The 21426-nt window shown below is 47.6% G+C and overlaps 1 protein-coding gene across 1 annotated transcript in view; it reads right to left on the bottom strand.

The window, feature by feature from the left end:
* Nucleotides 1–21426, bottom strand: part of Polr1a (RNA polymerase I subunit A) — a 67326-nt gene that overhangs the window by 11195 nt on the left and 34705 nt on the right. Inside the window, exons 15-27 of the mRNA XM_031382161.1 lie at nucleotides 17379–17528; nucleotides 16146–16329; nucleotides 14582–14664; nucleotides 14334–14492; nucleotides 12100–12198; nucleotides 10198–10350; nucleotides 8855–8937; nucleotides 6808–6973; nucleotides 5888–6109; nucleotides 5022–5236; nucleotides 4260–4427; nucleotides 3327–3462; nucleotides 2772–2929 (exon numbers count right to left, since the gene is read on the bottom strand). Coding sequence (XP_031238021.1) covers nucleotides 2772–2929; nucleotides 3327–3462; nucleotides 4260–4427; nucleotides 5022–5236; nucleotides 5888–6109; nucleotides 6808–6973; nucleotides 8855–8937; nucleotides 10198–10350; nucleotides 12100–12198; nucleotides 14334–14492; nucleotides 14582–14664; nucleotides 16146–16329; nucleotides 17379–17528 — 1976 coding nt within the window. The remainder of the gene's footprint in view (nucleotides 1–2771; nucleotides 2930–3326; nucleotides 3463–4259; nucleotides 4428–5021; nucleotides 5237–5887; nucleotides 6110–6807; nucleotides 6974–8854; nucleotides 8938–10197; nucleotides 10351–12099; nucleotides 12199–14333; nucleotides 14493–14581; nucleotides 14665–16145; nucleotides 16330–17378; nucleotides 17529–21426) is intronic.

The following is a 21426-nucleotide window of genomic DNA, read 5'->3' as shown; positions in this document are numbered from 1 at the left end:
TTACTGACACCCCCAAGGCTAGGCTGAGGGGAGACAGAACTCCTCTAAAACGCCCTGCCTCTAGGGCTCCTCTCTACACTGCCTGCATCTGTTGGAGTCCAGAACTAAGGAGAACAAGGGTGAAGGTGGAGCAGCAGGAAGCTGGAGAATGGCAGACAGTAGTGTCTTCCTGCAGGGGCTGCCAATGTGCTCTTCTGTAATTGTGCCAAGAGCAAGGAGAGTGATGGCCCTCAGTCAATGTTCTGTGAAGGTCGTGCTACCTGGCAGTGTGGCATATGAAAAGAACGGTAGAGGCATATGGCAGAGGAACAGTCCATCCCACATAAGCAACCTGGGAACAGGACCCTTCGATGCTCCCAAAGTGCTTCAAGAGTCGATTCTGCTCAGATGCTCTGGCTGCAGAGGGGCCAGTGGGTTAAGTCCATGATTGGGACAGGGGCCAGAAGCTACAGTCCTTGACTCAGCTCAGTGCTCTTCCCACTTTACCGTAACTCTAGCCTGCTCTTCCAGGTTAGCCACACAGATACTCAAAGCGCTGGATGCCAGCAGAGACATATGAGACCATTTGTGCTTATGTGTCGCCACCAAGGAACACCTCTGTTTTTGTTCCCTTTTCCTCCCATTATTTGTTAAAAACAAAACAAAAGGAAAAAACCCTCATAATCTCACAGATGAGGAGGGGAAAGAAAAGGAAAGAGGTGGCAGAGATAGGAGAAAGGAAGAAGTACCGAACAGCTGCAGGGGAGGGTGGCTCTCAAGCCCCCTTCTGTTTCCAGTGAGCTACAAGGCCTTAATGCAGTTGAGTCACTCACTGCCTACTCTGACAAAGAACTCTAAAGTGCAGCCGTAGTACAGGCGGCTCCTACTTTTGTCTTTGCCTGAGACCTTGGAGGCCTGCTATGGACTCACTAAGACTACTGCTGCCCAAAGGCACACGCCCTGTTTATCACAGCTTTTCAAGCGGTACAAACAAAAGACACCCAGGAGCTGAAAAAGTACTACACTGCGGGGAACAAACCAGGTTTGTCAACTTGTAACAAGAAACAAACAAAAAAGTGGTTCAGAGGCTGTGAGATGGCTCAGTGGTCAAGAGGCTTACTGCTCTTTAAAGACCCGAACGAATTTGGTTCCCACAACCTATGTTGGGTGGTTCACAACTGCCTACAACTCCAGCACCAGGGAGATCTGACATCTCTGGCCTCTATGGACACCTGCATACAGCACACACATACCCATACACAGATACATATAATTATAGTAATACAAATAAAATTCTTTCCTTTTAAAGTGACTTACTATTTTCACTTCCACAAGGTAGGCAGTACTCTACGCCCAGCTGACACGTCCCTCATGGTTTCCTTCCTGCTTAGCAGCTGAAGCTTCCAGGGCGAAGAGAGATGGGGCAAGCCGTCAACTTTGCCTCCTCTCAATCACCCTCAAGGAGCCCCTGGGCTCTGAGTCCCACTTCTCAGAAGAAAACTTCCAGGCCAGCACAAACACCCACTGTCTGTGGGAGTCCTGATCGTCTCCCTGTTAATTAACAGGCTGGAGCCTGTTCTGTGCTCCTGTCACTCTGCCCAGTGTCCCAGAGCACACAAAGGAATAAAGCATGTGCTGGGCATAGATACATGGAGGCACTTATGTAAGCGCAGCACAGGACAGATGGCTGAAGCAGGACTTCTTTCTCTGTCCCCTCTTTCCCCAATGGTTCTCTGGATCTGTGTGTGAGCATGCCAATGTGCATACAGAGCTCGGAGGACAGACAACTTACGAGAGTCAGTGCCCTCCTTCCACTATATGGGGTCCTAGGGATCAAATGTCAGGGCTGGTGACACTGAGCCATCTTATTGTCCTGGTTCTCTACAAGTTAGCCGCTCTGGGGAGACCTGGGATCCTGTCTACATAAAGGCAGAGGTCAGGGGCATACAGCCAAATCCTGTCAATGATGGTATCACTTTTTGCTTAACTGTATTAAATGTACATTTACTAGTTGCTAATACTTGAATGCTAGGAGACTGACTTTCTCTCCTCTTCTTCTCACTCAAAGCAAAAGCATGTAACAAGACAGCGGGCAAGCCTTTCTTCTTTGAAATCATTAGATACGGGCGCTCTGATCCACATTCGTGCACATGAGAGCCAACCCCCCAAAATGATTCCACACTCTGTCAGTGTCCTCCCACTCTGCTTCACCACCACTGGGCAGATCAAGTGCTTTGGTGAATCTTCCCACGCTTCTGAGCTTGTACCCTCACCATTATGGCCCATGCTTTCAAATGTCCATCAGTAACCTGAACTTGAGAGAAAAAGGAAGTTCATTCTCCCTAGCAGATAGAAACCAGAATTCCTACAGTGAGTATCCATTTATAAAGTGGTTTTGGAAACGGCATGCCACAGCTCCCTATCAGCTGACAAGATGTGAACGAGGAACCACATTATAGGCTGAAATCCCAGAATCCTGCTTTCTGCCATGTGCTGGTCTGAACCACAGAAGCACCACTGATGAGACTCTTGTTGCTCCTGTACAGGTCTTGCTGTACAGGTTCCCTGCTCTCCTGCTTAATACCATAAGCAGGAGAGCACTAGTCAATCCAAGACAAGCTGAGGCAATAATAAATGGCTAACTAAAGAGGGTCACACTTACAGGCCAGACTGGGGTGAGGGGTCCATATTAGGTGGTGGGGCCTACTGTCCTCTGAGACACTTCCTTTGTGGGTTCATGCCAGGAGTGCTCCATGGCTCAAAGTCAAAGACAAACACAGCTGAGTCCTGACCTGGTTTCCATGAAGTGCAAGATGTCCTCAGGTCTCAGGCACTTCTCCTGCTGGTAATATGCATGTGGCAGGAACTGAAACCGGAGCTCATACACCCGGAATTTATTCTGTTTTTCTCCCATGCAGAAGGACTCCTGGATGTCAACTTTCTGCAATACCTAGAACCAGATGAACACAGAGAATCTGACTTGCTCAGCCCCCGGATGATTGTGTACTGCAACTGGATCTCAAGATGCCAAAAGTATAGCCCCAAACTGCAAAGAAACCCCAGTAAGCTCTGCCTGCGCGGACCCTTGGGGTACGCTTCAGTGAATAGCCCTGCAGTTTGCTAAGCTAACCCAGGAAGCATTCTTACTGCATTCTCCAGGCAAATGCTATGGAACTAACAATTATCTTAAAAGCTTCTTGATTTAATCCTGTCTAGCACCTGGCAGAGACAGTGTCTGTCTCCTGGTGGGAGTCTGGAGCTAAGATGCTGGCAGACTGCTCTGTTGTGGTGGGAGGAGGCAGGATCAGGTCTCCACTCAGTGTGTTATCAGGCTGAGAGACAGTTACCTCCCCCAGGCACACCCTGGTGAGCCGCTTCTTCAGACTCTTCACTCTCTTCAATGCTTTCTTGGTGTTGAACACAGGCACGCTCATCATGGGCGTTTTGATGTTGGCACTGGCCACCATGAGAATCTCCCTCAATCTGACAAAGAATAAGGACACATCTGATCAGAGGTGACCAGATTTTCTTGTTCACCTGAAACCTCTTAAAGATGGCAGTGCTTGGGACAGGACAGAGGAGTATGTTCCATCAGTCACAACTCTGGTCCTGCTAGGTTTCCTGCAGGACCGGCTCCTTGAGTGCAGTTACAGCTAAAGCTCGTGTCCTTTCACCATTCCCTGCAGTCAGCAGGCACTTACAGAGAGCTTACCAAATGAGAGCCCGAGGACAGAGTGAACTAGAAGAAGCCTTCAGCACTCTTACTGAGCCCTGCCAGCCACCCTAAGAGCAGCCTAGTGTGCTTAGCCTCCTGCAGTCATGGAAGAGGACCCTCACGTTGAGAGGTGGGGGAAGCTATCCAGCATCGATCTGCCAGATAGAGGAATGTACATGGAGGAATACCAGCAGCGTGGGTCCATTGTTTTCCACTTCTCCAGCAATGGCCACACTGCAGTGTATAGATATGTACCTTAAGGGCCACGGCCACAAGAATGACACTCCTGGAGTTGGAGTTGGGCAACCAGGTGGCACTGTGTTGGAATGAACCATGCTCTTGTGTGTGAGGTCTCACAGGTATCTCTGGTAACTGATGGAGGGAGTGGCAAAGGGATCCACAGAAACCCTAAAAGATCTAGCCACAGAAACCAGTCTGGCTCCAAATAGGCTCAAGAAACAATCTCTCGCTCACTAGCCCCACTCCTTGTCCCTCTCATGACTCCTTTCCCAGGAGTATTAGAGCAGACTGCAGAGCTGCAGCCTGCTTCCTTGTGCCTCCATACCTTGGAATGCCCAGGGTGACGTTCATCTCGCCTCTGCCTGCAAAGTGGAAGGTGTTCAGTGTCATCTGTGTGGAGGGCTCTCCGATGCTCTGGGCGGCCAGCAGGCCAACAGCCTCTCCTGGGTCACACAGTGAGCGCTGCCACTTTAGCTGCAGTAAGGTCCTCAGGCTGGAGACACAGAGGATGACCGCAGGAATCAGGAGCAAGTATTAGACTACCCACTAAACTAGAAACCAGGAACCCAAAGCCCTAGCTGGTTCCTTGTTTGCCAGAAGAATATCATATGCCCTTGCCAGGCCAGCAAAAGGCCCCTGAGCAGTGGTTATTTTGGGACCATTCACATCCCTTCCCCCGCTAGCAAGAGAAGTTTGGCTTACACTTCCACTGTACCAGCTGGAAATAGGTTCAGGTTTACCAAGCAGTCAGAGGTAGGGGAGTGCATCTGCATGTGTATTAGGCAGTGTCTGCACCGCATAATTCTGTAATGTACTAACCTAACCATCCTTCCCCGATGGCTGGCCCATTAGCAACAACCATTATCTTACATGGCAGGGGGCTCACTTAACAAACTGGGATGTGTATGAACGACTGAGTGTGAGGGCAGCACACACGTGGATGAAGCCAGAGAGCTAAATGTCTATGTAAGTTCTTCTATATGCTTTTGAAGGCAAAGGAGACCTTCTGGGATGCAGGGAAAGGCTGCCTTCCTCTTCTGGCATGGACTGGAGGCTCACACACCATGTCACAGATCAATGTCCTCACCTGTCGAGGGAAAGCTCTGATTTCTTGTAACTCTTCTCTGCTTGAGCTGCCCATTCCTGACTGTAGTCATCAATCTTCTTTTCAAATGTTTCAGACACAGATGCAAAGTAGATGTCTGGGCGCCACACAGAAAGGCTAGGGTCGGGACACGGGGCGGCCCTCTTCTGGTATTTTCGTCGGCTCTGCTCATCCAGTTCATACCACATCTGTAACATCTGAAGAGACAGCAAGCCGTGTCTTAGCTAGGTGGGAAGGCATCAGGACAGGAGTCTCCAGCTCCAGGCACAAGATGCAAAGGACTGGCTCTGGAGGAGAGCAGGGGAAGCAAAAGGCAGGAACCTGGCTGTGGTGGCTTAAGAACCAGCTCAACACTTAAAACAGGGAACAGTCTGTCCCATGGCATGGTGCTGACCAGGATGCTTTGGGCAATTCTCCTTGGCCTGTCCAAGGAGGGGCACGACATGATTATTTACTGTCCGATTAAGATTCCTCTGGAGTCAAATGGGTAGTGTTCATGACCATGGTATGATAAGAGTCAGTGAAGTGACTACTAGATGCTAGTTAGCACTCCTCTCCTAAACCCAGGTTGGCCTTCTCTCTACCAGGTTAGAGAGCCAGAGCTCTGCTCACTGATGCCCTTTCCACTTCTAGTGACTGATCGCTCTGATCTTTCCTGCCCACCAAAGCCCTAGTGACTCCTTCAAGCCCTACTACTCATACGTTTAATGAGTCTCCTAGTTGTAGTCTCGCATGGCTACCGCTAGCATCTGGACTGATATCACACTCTATTAGGGAGCAACTCTGATCCTTCCCCTATCAGAGGCCTGAGCATGCTAGGTGCCGTGGACATAGCCTCCCCACATTACCTGCTGGGTCTCTGGGCTGCGGCCATTCTGGGTCTTGCCCTTTAGGTTCAAGGCTTGCACAGCTGCCTGGATCTTCTGGGAAAAACTCAGGAAGGCGCCTTTTCTCAGCAGGGCACTGGGATGCTTGTGATGCCATTTTTTAATGGCTTTGGAGTGGCGGAGCACTTTCTGGGGATCTGTTCTGGATAAAACTTCATGAAGATGCTTGGATTTCATTATCACCTAAACAAACAAACCACACAGGCAAAGAGGACAGCATGAGAAATGGAACACATTACCTGACTTCAAGTGACCCAAGGTGCAGAAGAGTCCCCAGGCCACCTGCCGGGAGGAACAAACACCCAGTGAATAAAGCCTTCACCTTCAGGAGAGAGATCAGCTCATTAAGAACAGGAAGAGGGAAAGATGTCCAGGGTACTGGGAGAGGTGTAGTAAGATGAGGGCCCAGCCAGGAGTGAGATCCTTAATCCTGCTATCAGAACTAAGTCCTGGACAGCTCATGATGGTTTCACTTCCCCAAGCTGAAGACAGGGTAACTGTTCAGTCCATGGCAATGGCCATTACTTGGTATTAAGAAATAAACAAGTTACTGACATGTATAAGGTGGGCCTGTGTTCAAGTCTCTGCCCTCCCACCAGTGGGCTATCAAAGCTTCAACATTTAGTTGCTTTAGATAAAACCAGGCAGAGAGCTGCTACAGCCCTCGACTACACTGAGGAGGAAAGCACACTTGCTGTGTGTTTCGGTTTATGGCCCAGTACCCCCGCTCCCTAAAGGCAGCTATTATTCCACAGATACTCATTGTTGCCATGACCTTGTGTGGTCACAGTCTAAGAAGGAGCTCTGAAAATATCAAATGCGTTTCGACAATGGTTGAGGCTCAATGGTCATACCCGCAGGCACCAAGGGTCTGACATTACCTCATAATTGCTGGCCAGAAAAGGGAACTGCTTGGGCTGTAGGAACTGTGTCTTGGGGATGTCCAGGCCGTCCTCTCCATACAGGAACTGTACCACGCTGCCATCGCTGTCACGGACTGTCAGATCATACTGGATGACCAGTCCCTCCAGGTGCTTGATGATACACCTGTAAGGACACTCCCTGCTCAGTGCCCATGGAAAACACCTCCCAGGGCAACTATGAGGGCAAAGAAGCAGACTACTGTTCCAGGAGGGACTCTAGGATGGACCACTTCCAGTGCTCCAGGCTCTGGGATCCAACATCCAGAGACTACAATTCCTGTCCGTTTCCCAGCAAGAGAGAACCTCAGGGGTCTGGTTGTCACACTCCCAAGGCCAGGTTCCCATTTAGCTCAGCTGATATGGCTGCTCCCTGCCCCTTTGCTCTGCTGCATCTCAGAGTTCTAAGGGACAAGCCAGCATCCTTAGAACCATAAGCAGGCAAAGGGAAGAGAAGAAAGAATTCTTAAACTGCCAGTGTAGAGAGTGCCAAGCAAAGGGCAGCGCCAGGAACTACATGCTGACATGACGCCCCTATCTGAAGACCTTTGTCTTCAGTCCTCTATGGCAGCTGGCTCTTTCACCCTCTCTTTGCTTTCTGTCTTGCTCACAACTCAATATCTATTGCAGTTTCCTGAGACCCTGTTTTCTGTCCCACAGCATCCGACACAACCTGGAAAAGCAGAGCTCAGTTTTAGCCACCATTTTCATGATGTTTGACTCCGAACCTGGCAAGCAGGTGGCAAACACCAGCTCTCCTTTCACCACACCTGGTAGAGATGACGTCAGTCTTTGGCCCGCTGCTATGCTGGCCTTAGAGGGACTAACAGCTGTCCCTCGTGTCCATGTCTCTAGACTGCTTCTCCGAGCTTCAGGCCTTATCTCTAATGGCCCACTGACACATCTACTTTGAACCTCCTCCTATCAAACCACAGACAGCCATATCCCCTCCACTACAGAATTCTTTCTGCTTCCCATCTCAGCTGTGCCGCCTCTCAGGTCTGAAAATCTCAGTGAGCAGTTCTGTGCCTTCTCTGCTTCCTGAAGCCTGTACTGTGCCTCCTCATGCCTGAGCCTTCATGAGCTCCCCACTGGAATTCTGTGAGGTACAGAGCTTTGCCCCACTGGCTGCTGCTCTTCTGGTCAGCCAGAGACCCCAACACCCTCCTATACTCTTCTTTCTATGGGTTCCTACACTAATGCCATGGAGTCAAGAAGGAAGAGGCCAGAACATGGTATGTAGGCTTGGCAAGTTTGAGCTCAGAAGAAATGTCAAAGCAGTAACCGGTGGGCTGAGCTTCAAGGGGAAGTCGGGAAGGAACTGGGCTCCTGCCAGCCTGCCCACAGCGCTCGGCATTGCAGCTGGAGGGCCTGGGGTTTGCATGCCCTCAGTTTCCTATCATTATTCCACTAGCATACATTCTCTGAGCTCAGATCCTTCCGGCTACCCTGTGAGGCTAGGTAGAAGGCTGTTTCTTTTGCTACCAGAGAGGAAAGAAAAGGTCATGGCTGATGACCTCCCAGGCCACAGGGAGCAGAGTGCTCTGTACTTATCCCAGGTTGCTGACCTCTCAGACAAAGAACAAACTCACCACTGCCATCCAGGCACGCCCAAGCTTTGGAAACTGTTCATTAGGTTGTCGTCTACAAAGTTCACCCCAAGGACTGTGTAACCGAGCTTTATATATGCAAAAAGAATCCTATAATCTTTGATGTAGGATCACAATTTTGTGTTGGGTTGTGTTTAGATATTTTGAGGCATATGCAGCTCACAGATAAGGCACACCTAGAAGACCTGGAGAACACAGGGCCTGCTGTGGAAACCTCTGAAGGCATGCTCTACCAGTAATGTAGAAATACTCTGTGCTTTTTTCTGTCTCAGGTCACACATCACACATGGAGACATTTAAAAGAGATTATATCATCTAAAGAATGCAGAAGACAGGTGCAGGGCCCTGGTTCGCCAATCCACCTATCCGAGGTCTGCAGGCACTTTTTTTTTTTTTACCTTTGGAGATAGCCAGAACGGCTGGTTTTGACAGCAGTGTCCACTAGGCCTTCTCGCCCCGCCATGCAGTGGAAGAAGAACTCCTATGGGAAAAGTGGGAGCCCGATGTGGAAGTGAACGCCATGCATTTCCTAGAGGGGCACTCAGGGCCACCCTACCCCCTCTCTCCTAGTCACGCAGACTGTTCGTCTCCTAGATCCTAGAATCCTAGCTTTCATAACCCCAATGGCTTCTAAAGACTTGTGGTGCCTTGGGATCGCACTCTTCCTGCCTGAGGTGGAGGGACACGTGGATCAAAAGCAATAGGAGCCAGAAGCCCTAAATGCACTCTCTCATGCATCCTCAGGACACCGTATGCACTCTGCCAGTGAGAAGCAATGCTGGGGTTCACCACTGACCTGCAAATCCCAGACCTGGATTCTGTAGTTCAAGTGCTCCCTAAACTTCTCAGTTTAGTTTTAAGATAAAGTCTTCATATGTAGTATAAGCTAGCCCTGAATTTGTGATCCTCCTGCCTCAGGCTCCTGACTAATTGGGATTACAGTCATGAGCTATATGGCAGTTCACATTCCCAGCTCAATGATTTTTTTGATACACTAAAAGGTGTGGGTCAGAGTTTAAAACATTCTATATCAACCCACTAGTATCTCTGGCCTATAGGGTGTGGATAATCCTGGAGATGCTTGTGTGGGGCCAGTGGTGGGGTCTCTAGAGCATCAGCAGCCTTACAACCGTTCACTCTAGACCTGGCATCCTCTCACAATACCACGTGCAACATGTGTATAACACCATGAAACCAAGGGACTGATATCCGAAAGGGGATTTCCTTAGGGAAAACTGTATTTGCTGAAATGAAACTATATACCTGCTACAGATGTCCCACTGTTATGGAGTGAGGGGAGAGAACAGGAAATAGGGACATCATGAAGTTAATCTCTACCACGATCCTTGGGGACTGATACTTGGCTGCTTCTGAAGCAGCTAAGAACTGGCTTAGAGAGGCTATGTTATAGAAAGGGTGACACCAAGATCTATCTTGTCTTCTCATTTTTTTTTTTTAAGATGTGAAGACTTGCTATGCAGCTTTAGCTGGACGCAAATATGACAATTCTCCCTTGAGCAAGTCCTGGGATTATAGCAAGAGATCTTTTCATTTTACCATTAACACCATCACATGCCTACTGCACTCTGCTGGCCCTACTATCACAGCTGGGATCTCCATGTCGTCTGGTGGATATGCCTTTAACATTTACCACTTGGTTGTTCTTGTGCTATTACTAATGAGGCCACAAGTCACCACTACTTGACATAGAACTGAGGGTAAATACCAATAATACACATACAGGGGGCCTGATACCGGTAAGGAACCTTCCAGTGACAAAGCCACCAGCCCTGGGGGTGAACTCGTAAGGCTCAAAGCAGGGCAGTGACTTGCCAGACGCCATCAGTGGGGGTCTCCGACCTTCCAACTCAATTTGGCCCAGCAGGCAAGAGATCTGGGGAAACAAAACAGAAAGGGCCCACAAGGCTTGAGTGCCGAGTGACACTTTGTCTAAACAAGACTTCCAGCTTTCCTTCAAGAAAAGCATTTGGAAATGATGTTACACCTGAAGGCCAACTTATATGCTAAAACAAGCCAAAAAAGAACATTCCAAGAAAGAGTTGGCTCTGGCTTTTTAACTCTCTCCCTTGAGGAAAAGCAATGCCTAGAAAAGAAACGGCAGCCGGGCGGTGGTGGCGCACACCTTTAATCCTAGCACTTGGGAGGCAGAGGCAGGCGGATTTCTGAGTTCGAGGCCAGCCTGGTCTACAGAGTGAGTTCCAGGACAGCCAGGGCTATACAGAGAAACCCTGTCTCGAAAAACCAAAAAAAAAAAAAAAAAAAAAAAAAAAAAAAAAAGAACCCATGACATAGAATCACCGTGTTATACTTGGGAGTGCCTTGAAGTTTGTCCTGCTTGTTTTTTTGTTTTTTTGATAACTTTACATAAGCTAGAATTACCTGGGAAGAAGAACCTCAATCGAGAGAATGTTTGTATCAGGTTGCCTAGAAATAAATAGGCCTGTAGTGTATTTTACTTGTTAATGATTAATGTGGGTGGGCCAGCTTACTGGGAGCAGTGCCATATGGGCAGGTGGTCCTGAGCCATATAAAAAGGAAGGCTGAGCAAGCCACTAGGGCAAGTTAGCCAGCCATGTTCCTCTATGGCTTCTGCTCCAGGTCCTGCCTTGAGTTTCTGTCCTAAGTTCCCTTAGTCATGCTGCTTTTGCTCACAGTGTTAATTGCAACAATAAAAACTCTAAGAAAAGGTTACAATGGGGATATGGAGTCCAGAGGGGAAAATAATCCCAGAGCCAGAAAGTCAGACCAGTCAACTGCTCAGCCTCTCAGGCCACTGGCTTGGCGCTCACCAAAGGATGGCGCATCCCCACTAAGAGGCCCCCAAGGATTGAAAGCAAACAAACAAAACCCCAAAACAAAACAGACACTAAGCTCTATGAAAATGTCTCTATAGCACCAAGAAACTCTGGGAAAATAATGAGACTCAAGAGGTAAATGATCCTTAGAACAATGTTTACAATGTAAATGAAAATAGTAGATCATTTCAGTAGCAACATTGTAAGATTCGGTGTGTAGTGTATGGGTGTGAATTCATATGTGTATTTGTGAAGGCCAGTGGCTGACACTGGGTGTCTCCTCAATCTCTCTTCACCTTTATGTATTGAAACTGGGTCTTTCACTTAACCTAAAACTCATCAATTTGGTTAGCATGACTGACCAGTGACCTTTGGGGATCTGCCTCCCCCACCCATTAAGGGGACTACATGAACTGCCATGCCCGGCTTTTTGCGTGGATTCTGGAACCCTGAACGCAGGTCCTTGGGCTTGTGAAGCAAACACTTCAGTGTCTGAGGCATCTCCTTATTTCAACATCAAGATTTACACTGAAATTCTACATAAACGGATGATGTGCAGATATAACACCCATATATACACAGTCCAATACCTGTTGTTTTAATATATCTCGCATGGTACGCAACCTACCTGCATATTTCTATCAGCTCTAAGTCCTGACGGTGGTTAGCACCTGCACTGACTACTATATGCTTCAGGGCTTTTTAGTCTTTTTAGTTATATTTTACATGGACTGAAGGTTTTTTAAAAGTAGAAATGAACCTGAAAGCTGAACTCCTGACATCAGCCCACCCCTCTGGCAAACTGGCTAAGCCACTTTTGTTCATACCTGCATTGTGTTCACAGTTGACCCTTTAGCTCCCGACTGCACCATCATCTGCAGGTTGTTCTCCGGGAACTGTCTGTGCAAGCCAAAAGGCATACACGCCTGTGGATTAAATCAACACGCTGGTCAGTGCCTTCGCCTTTTTTGAAATTCCACATTCGGAAGGCAAAGCTATGACACAAAAACAATAAAGCCATAGAGAAGAGTATTTATATCCAACTGCACTTAAGACAAAGGAAAACCTCGTCTGGACTATCCTTTCACTAAAGCCTACAGATGAGCGTCCTCCTCTGCTATGCTCACAGGATCCCCAGGTTCCATTTGGCCAAATGGCACCAAAAAAGGAAACATAAAAGGCTGAGAAGTGTGTGCGTGTTAGAGAGAGAGAGAGAGAGAGAGAGAGAGAGAGAGAGAGAGAGAGAGAGAGAGAGAGAGAGAGAGAGAGAGAGAGAGAGAGAGAGAAAGAGAGAGAGAGAGAGAGAGAGAGAGAGGGAGGGAGGGAGGGGGAGGGAGCTGGCAAATCCAATAGAGAGGATCTAGATGTGGTTTGAATAAGAATGGCTCAGAGACTCATCACCATGGAGTGGCACTATTTGAAAGGATTAGAAGGATCCTTGTTGGAGGACTTGTGTCACTGGAGGTAGGTTTTGAGGTTTCAAAAGCCTATGCCTGCCTGCCTGCCTGCCTGCCTGTCTGCCTGCCTGTCTGTCTCTCTGCCTATGAATCAGGATATAGAACTCTCAGCTACTTCTCCAGTACCATGACTTGTCTGTGTGCCATCATGCTTCCTGTCATGACAATAGGCTAACCACTGAAACTGTAAGCAAGCCCACAATTAAATGATTTCCTTTATAAGAGCTGCCTTACTCATGGTGTCTCTTCACAGCAATAGAATAGTGCTTAAGACACTAGATAAGAATAAAATCTGGGCTGAAAAGCTAGTTCAGTGGTTAAGAGCACTCGCTGTTATTCTACAGGACTCAGGTTCAATTCTTAGCACGTACATAGCAGTTCACAGCTGTCTGTAACTCCAGTTTCAGGGGATCTTACACCTTCACACAGACATACATGTAGGCAAAAACATCAATGAATATAAAATAAAATGATAATAAAAAAAGTAAAAAAAAAACTAAGGTAAGATACTAATGAACCAGCCCAGGAAAACACCATTTGGATCCCCAAAGAGCCAGCATATTACCATGTCCACACTTGGCAGTACGACAGCAAGCACTGAGAGGGGAACCTTGCCTCAGCACAAGGCCAGTAGAAGAGAGAAAGCCCACAGGGAGATCCTGGGGGACAATGACATGGGTTCTGAATCTGTCTCAGCCTCTGCCTGGAGATCTAGAAACCCAACTCAACACAGGAGAATCAGAGCCTGGTTTGGAGAGGGCAGAAGTGAGCATGGGACAAGGATCTATTCTAAGATGTGCTATCAGCCCTGGAGGGCAAGGCTCCTGCTTTCCCAGGCAGTGCTATATATAAGGCTCTTCTGATTAAAACTTTAGAGGAGAGCTGTCTTCTAGGCCACCAAATGAAAGGCAGGGAGAGGATCCACAGACAAACTCTAATGTTGACTAGTAGCCTTGTCCTTTCATTTCTCAGGCTGGCCCCCTGGGTCTACCAGGCAGAGAGCTAGGCTGGCTCCTCCTCCAAACCACAAGGTAGGGAGTTCAGGCTCTGGAGCACACAGAGAGAGCACATATGACCTTGACCCATGCAGATTCCCATCTCCTTCTGAACTGCCAAGTGGGGCTTGGCATTGTGCATATGGTCCTCACATGCCTGCTTCTAGGTGAGGAACAACTCAGAGCCCAGGCACACCACTTACTTAAGGTCACATAGCAAGTACAAAGTACAACAGGAAGCCAGGCATTCACCCTTGGCTCTGCTGCAGAAGCATCAGACACATCTGCCTTTCATTCTGTACATCTACCTACAGTGGAGTGGTTCTACAGTCAGGCTTCTTTCTTCAGCCCCTTGAATATAGCAACTCCAAAGAAAACACGTTTAGAAATGCTGCATAAAGTGTTCCCCTTTAGCATGAAACCAAGGCCTTCCCAGACTCACAGTGTGCACTCTTCACAAAGACAGATTCTACCTACCCAACTTCAAATTTCACCTAGGCTGGCTGATCTAAAGGGCTCAGGGTGAGAATCAAATGTAATTAAAAACAAACCAACAGAAATCAGCATTCAAAAAGGATGGGGATTTGTGCACTGTATGGCCAGACTAACCTTGTTAATCTCATTGCTGTAATGGTTCACTTCCTCCTTGAACTTCATATCAATCATGTTAAAATCCCTCTGGTCTTTGCCCAGATGGGCATCCTGCCATTTCCCTTGGATCTCATCACATGATGCAGCTTCTGGCAGGTTCAATGCAGCCCTGACAGCCTAGAATGAAGAAAGGAACAGGAGGCTCTAGCCAAAGGAGGGTGTGGTTTTATTCTGTAAGGTTAAGTGGCCCCAGTCCTCCTCTTTACCCGGGGTCCACACTGGGTAGATTCTTCAATGATGCGCTGTCTCATCACATCTGCATTTGGCTTAACCAAAATGTCTTCTACACCTGCAAAACCAAACAGAGAGTTCAACAGGGCCCAGGCCTAATGTCGCACTGGCTTGTAAACTTGGTGATGCTCAGACCCAAAGCTAAGAGCCACAGATAAGGGAAGCTCTAGGACAGCTATATTAACATTAGTGTATGCTTACGAAGGCCTAAACATTATAGCTTCTCTTTCGTAAGTGATACAATTAGGACTCAAAACTGAGGTACACAGAAGAAAGGCAAGGCTTGAGTTTTAAACTTCTACTGGCTACATCCAATAAACATATGTGGGATGAAATGGCTAGAGATTTTGGCTGTTCAGCAGTAAAAGAGAAGCTAACAGTGAGTATTCCAAGAACCCTATCTACAGCTGTATGTATGCATGCAAGCACGCATCCATATGAAGTACAGTAATTTCTTTTTAACCCAACAATGTTTTGTTTCTATCCATGAATGCCACACTTAAGAGACCTGAGTGGGAAGGCAACAACTGGCTGTTTAAAAGCTAGAGCAAACATCTGGAATTCCCATTACAGTAGCCTGGAAACCTGAGGCTTCTAAAGACTGTATGTGAGCAGAAAGAGAGAGAAATGACTCCTCTCCACAGAAGCCAAAAGCATAAAAGCAGACCCTGCATGAGGTTTCATCCAGACTGTGACCTCCCCCAGCCTCAAGCGGGCTGGATCAGACTTTGTCCTTGCCACAAGCAGCTAGCCCACTTAGGGTGGAGTTTCCTAAGAGAAAAGAAAGCTCTTTTGCTCAGCTGTTTCTCTACCTCTCCAGAAGTTCCTGCTAGGAGCCACACCCTGCTGAGCTGCTTCACCTGCCTTCAGGACAGAACAAGATGCTAATTAAGCCACAAGATCCTGGCTTACTGGGAGATGGATGCCCTGCCTATATATTCTCAGACTCTGAACTACACATTGGACCTTGATCAGAACCTTTTGATTTGGTCTAGTTTTCTCTCACAGTCCAATTCCCCTATTTCTCCCAGGCCCCTGCCTTTCTTTCAGGAACCCGGTTTGCGTAGCTGCTGGAGGCTACACAGGCCATCCCTGTAATGATGACTTCTGCTAAACAGGGCTAGAATGAAGTTAGCCAGCCCTCTCCCCAAGCTCTTCCCCCCCCTAGCATGGCCTTGTTTGCTGTCAACCCTTGGCATATAGGTCACCAGTGCCAAGGTCACCAGCGCATTGAACCATTTTTGTTTGTGCCATGTGCTAGAAAAGCTTCAAACATGGCTGTTGGTTAGGTCTGGTTTTCACTTGTGAGCTGGGTGTAGGAGTTTATACTGTCATAAAGAGTGGGGTGAAGAAAGGGACAGGATGGGAATGGTGATGGGAGGGGTTACTTTGCACTGCTGTGGGGAAAGGAACACTGGCTGTGGAAAGTCAGACAGATAGCACTGATGGGAAGAGCCCAAACATCCGCCAAGAAAACTGCCTACGCGCCACCCTGTAAGGTGAACAGAGCCAGGGCCACAAGCCGAGGCGAGTACTTACCCAAGGTGAAACCTCTATAGAGCTGTAGGTAGGCAGTGAAGAGGCGGGCTAGGCAGGTGAGAACCCTGCCGCTGGTCTCACCCCCATAGATCTCATAGCAGCAATGGACCAGGCCGTAGGCAGAGCTCCCGTAGTGTGCCTTGTCCAGTACTCCACAGAGCAGCTCCCCTTCCTTGATGATCACCTGTGCAGGGAAGGGTCACCAAAGCTGGGCTGCAGGGGACAGCTCTTGTAGGAGCCACCCATACAAGCCAAGTACTATTTAGCTTTATTGTTTATGTCCCTCTAGTGTGACCTGCCTCAAATCCTTCTTAGAAAGAAGGAGGGAATACATGAAACTAATACATACTTCAGATGAGGGAGACAAACACACACTGGCTAAGTTTTTAACTGCACACAGTAAGTGGATGATCTATACAGGGAAAAGAAGTCACTGTCCCAAGTCTACATAGGGCACCTGTTAGTCCTGACACAGGGTGGGGGTGGGGTTCACTCGCAGAGTTCATGCTAAGCCTGCAGGGGACCCTGGGTTCAATACCCAACACTTCAGGAAAGGAAAGAAAGGGGGAAGAGGGAGGTAGAGGAGAGCAAGCCCTGTTAAAAATACAGCCAGCTGCCAGGCAGTGGTGGCGCACACCTTTAATCCCAGCACTTGGGAGGCAGAGGCAGGTGGATTTCTGAGTTCGAGCCAGCCTGGTCTACAGAGTGAGTTCTAGACATCCAGGGCCTCACAGAGAAACCCTGTCTGGAAAAGACAAAAAACAAAAAACAAACAAACAAACAAACATCCAGCTGCAGACTTGAGATGCTTGCTTACCAAGAACACACAGAGGCCTTGGTAGTCTTTGGTGTGTGTGTGTGCTCTCAGAGGGGCGAAGCACTGGAGGGTTGACCAGGTTGGCCTTTCCTAAGTCTGGTTCTGAATGTTTGGAGGTGGGATTTGAGAACCTCACAGCATTTGGCTAACTCACATTACTTGAAGGAAAGCACAAGTTCTATGCTGTAAGCACTGCAGAGTCAGCACCAGCTTTGGGAAGCCTTCCCAAATCAGCAGGTCTTTGATAAAGAGACAGAGGGCAGAGGTCAACCCTGACCATATCTTAAACAAAAGTGGATCCCACCTTGGACAAAACTTGTCTTCTGAGGCATGGCATCAGTTTTTGAACTTGTGTTTTTAAAATGAATCCGCCTGCCTCCAGGAAAAGAAATCACCTTTATAAAGGGCAGCCATACCTGGGAATCACACATGGAGTCAGGGTCAAAATCGGGAACAGGTCGTGGCTTTTCCTTTACCCAGGCTTTACTGCCGATTTTTGCCTTTCCAGATAAATTCAGGCGGGCGTAGTCCTCTGGAATTATGTTTATGAGGAGGGTCGACACAACCTAGGAAAAAGGACAATATGCTGGAAGGGGAAGAAATAACTGCTCTTTCAGGATTGTTGTCTCATGATGCAGTTTCTAATGCTCTCAAGGCACAGTAAGGCAAACAGGTCCTCTGACAGACAAGTCACCCCAAAATACACTAAAGTACACTAAAGCATCATTGTTGAAGGATATGTGATCATACAGTGAACCCCAAGATTGTGTGTTATTTACTAAAATTCTAGTTGTGGTATGGCTCATCCCTTAGAACACACCTTTAATCCCTCTGGCTGCAATACAGACACATCCTCAGTACATAGCTTTAATTCAAAACAATGAAGGTAAAGGTAATTTGTAGAATTACCTTTACTATGTTTGCAAGTGATGTCTAATTGAGAGGAAAAGTGATAAATCAGAGAAAGCTTTGACAGAATAGATGCTCTCACAGAAGAGGAAAGAGTGGCATTGTAAGAGGGAGCAGGGCAGAGAGAAGAGGAGGAAGAGGAGGAGAAGGGGGGAGAGGATGGGGGGGGAGAAAGAGGTGGCAGCACTTTTACTGGGAGAATTTTACAGAGACATGTTGAAGAGAGATCAAACTAGACATAGGTGAAAACAGAATGAGCCAGAAGATTAGATCATATTGCCAAAGTTAGTACGAGGCCAAGCAGAGCAACTGGGGGAGCTGGGGGTGGGGTGGGCTGAATCAATCAGTTTGGAGGACTAGGCCTGGGTTAGCAGATGGAGGAGGCAGTAAGCCTCTGAGATGACAATTACATCTGGCAAAAAAAAAAAAAAAAAGTTACTTTTATACTTCATAGGATCTCTATTTCCCAAAATAAGTTATCCTAAAGCAAGTAATCTCTAAGACTTGCATTAAATTTATGAATAGGTCAAAGGAAGGAGAGGAAAAATATAAATTGCTTTGGGTTAAAGCAAGTATCGGAAATTGTGGTAAAATAACAAAAGTGAAGACTTAGCAAAGCTGAGAAAGATAGTGAGGTAGAGTTTTAAGACTCCGTACCTGCCAGAAGGAAAAGCTGAGACACACGCCTCAGCTGTCCTCAAGTAGGGGACAATCACTACTGAGTTTAATGACTTCCTCCCTGCGCAGAGCTTGTATTCTCAAGGCAAGGACATAAAAACTAACTAAGGAGCTCCCCACAGGAGGCCTAAGCATCTGAATGAGACACTGAGCGTGACATCAGGGACCAGGGTGCCCGGTATTGGTCCTGCACTGAGGGGCACTGAGGGATTCAGCATTGCCTGTTCACAGCCTGCAGACAGGATGCATTCATTCACTGGTAATTATCTACCTTGTGTTTACTATGAGGCAAGCACTGAGGAGAGAATAATGCTCCTTGGAGCCTTGATCCCTCGGGGATCCTGCTTTGGAGGAAACAGATCAATGAAAACTAAGAGCAGAGTGGCAAAGGCCATAGTAAGTAAGTTAGTTACTTACTAGTTACATAGTTAGTAAGATGTCCATGGAAGGCCTCAGCCAGTCAGGGCAGTCAGACAAGATCATGTGTTTTAGGGCAAGGGATAATAGGAAGGGTGAGTGGAAAGAGCCTGATGAGAAAGAAAGTGTCTGATGACTATATCCAATTACCCTAACCAGCCAAGACCATGAATAGGAATTCATATTTCTTATAGTTATGGGGACAGGCTCAGAGTCTGAGGAGCGCCATGTTTTCTAGCTCATTAGACTTCTTACTCCATCTTGACTTTGTGAATAGAGTGCTTAAAAGATTCACAAGGGCACTACTCCCATTCATTCTGCTCCCATGACCTAAACATTTCCCAAAGGCCTAATTCTGCACTACTATCCCTGTGGGGTGCGGGGCAGAGTGAGGATTATAACATGAATCCTGAGAAAACAAATATTTAGACAAAAAGAGACTGTTCTGACTTAACTCCTGACAGTTGTGTTTACTGTAAATACATTCCAGGTCTACATGCTGAACACAGTAAATGCCTTAACGAACTTGTGTCACACTGATAAAGACTGATAAGCCCATAACCTGATGTCAAGCTTTTACAGAGCTAAGTGCCATAGGTAAATTGATGTAACTAGAATTAATGTTAGCACTGAAAGGTCAGGGTGCCTTTCCTGAGTCAACCAGAAGGTTATCACTAAGCAAACAATAGCTGACAGAAGGCCTGGAGAGGCACTTTGTCAAGCAGGTGTTTTACAGAGGGAGGCAGGTGTCCCAGAGGACAATGGACCGGCTTTGGAAGAGTCGCCAGATACATTCCTACAGAGTGAGCAGGGTTGGGACAGACAGACAGGTATTACAGGTTCTGGGGCTGGAGAGGTGGCTCAGTGGTTGAGAGCACTGGCCCCTCTTAAAGGGGCCTGAGTTCAATTTCCAGCACCTACAAGGCAGCTAACTGCCTGTTAACTCCCGTTCTAGGGGATCTGATGCCCTCTTCTGGCCCCCAAAGGCACTACTTACATGCGGTGTATGGATATACATGCAAGCAAAATACCTGTGTACATAAAAGTAAAAAAAAAAAAAAAATCCTAAGTAAGAAATAAAAGTAAAGAATCGGAGCAGACGCTGATTAGAAGGCTCTCCCTCCACACAGCTCAGCTCCGCAGAAGGCAAGCATCAGGAGGGTGAGTGCAGAAAGGAGTGGCGACAGGTGGGGAGGCTTCCCTGGGCTGCAAACTCAACTTAACCAGGATAACCTATGGCTAGTGGGGGTGCTGCCAGAGCTGGGCAATGACAAGACTGGAATTTGGAGTAAAGTGAGAAACATATCCAACCACTCACACACAGGGAAACATGGCCTGCTAGCTCACCTACAATAGAAAGAACACCTAAAGAGTTCATTTTCAGCTTTACTTGTAATAGCTAAGAAGTTGAAACAACCCTAATTATCCATTTTCAACTGAAAATGAATAAACAAACTGTAGTATTCCACACGATAGAATGTTTTTCAGTCATTTAAAAAAACCCCAAAGTATAACACAGGTAAGCCTCCAGAAAATTATCAAATCAATGAAGCAAGTCTCACTGGGCAGTGGTGGCGCACGCCTTTGATCCCAGCACTTGGGAGGTAGAGGCAGGCGGATTTCTGAGTTCAAGGCCAGCCTGGTCTACAGGGTGAGTTCAAGGACAGCCAGGGCTACACAGAGAAACCCTGTCTCGAAAAACCAAAAAAAAAAAAGGAGCAAATCTCAAAAGCCTTATATTGTTTGAAATAAGTAAGAGGAAATGCACAAATTAGGTAAAGTCATAAAGCCTAGGAGTGGAACACGGAAGGAACCCAGCAGGGCAGAGGCAGAGGCACCTAAGTGATCTAAAGGCTGTCTGGTCACACAGGAGGGTGAGGATAGCCAGAGCTAGAGAGTGAGACCCTGCCTCAAAAATAACAAAACAAATCATAAAGATGTAAAGGATAGCTCTGCAGCCAGCTCCACAACACCCAGAGGAAGCTCCACTCCCAGGCGCTCTGACACACCCAGGATCAGAGGTGAGCAGGACCCAACATCTGTCCCAACACTGGGAGTAACTGGGACCAGCGGGACCAGGCACACAGGAACTCAGCCAGCCGAGTGACTCCGGTTCCTTCCGGTCTGTCTGGGTTAGTGTTCTGAGCAGACCTTGGGAGCAAGCTCTGCAGCCAGTCCCACAACTCACAGAGAAAGCCCCATTCTCAGGTGATCTAACAAGCCCAGGATCACAGGATCCCAGAATCCCAGAGACAGCTTGACTCTGAAGAGTTCTGACACAACCAGGATCACAGGAAGGACAGGCTCCAGTCAGATTTAGCAAAGGCAGGTAGCACTAGAGTTAACCAGATGGCGGGGGGGCAAGCATAAGAAAATAAACAACACAAACCATGGTCACTTGCCATCATCAGAACCCAACTCTCCCACCATAGCAAGTCCTGGACACACCATCACACCAGA

The sequence above is a fragment of the Mastomys coucha genome, unplaced genomic scaffold (genome assembly GCF_008632895.1).
Source record: "Mastomys coucha isolate ucsf_1 unplaced genomic scaffold, UCSF_Mcou_1 pScaffold20, whole genome shotgun sequence".
NCBI classification, from domain to species: domain Eukaryota; kingdom Metazoa; phylum Chordata; class Mammalia; order Rodentia; family Muridae; genus Mastomys; species Mastomys coucha.
Note: the sequence above shows the minus strand (reverse complement) of the source record. Positions and strands in the feature narration are given on the sequence as shown.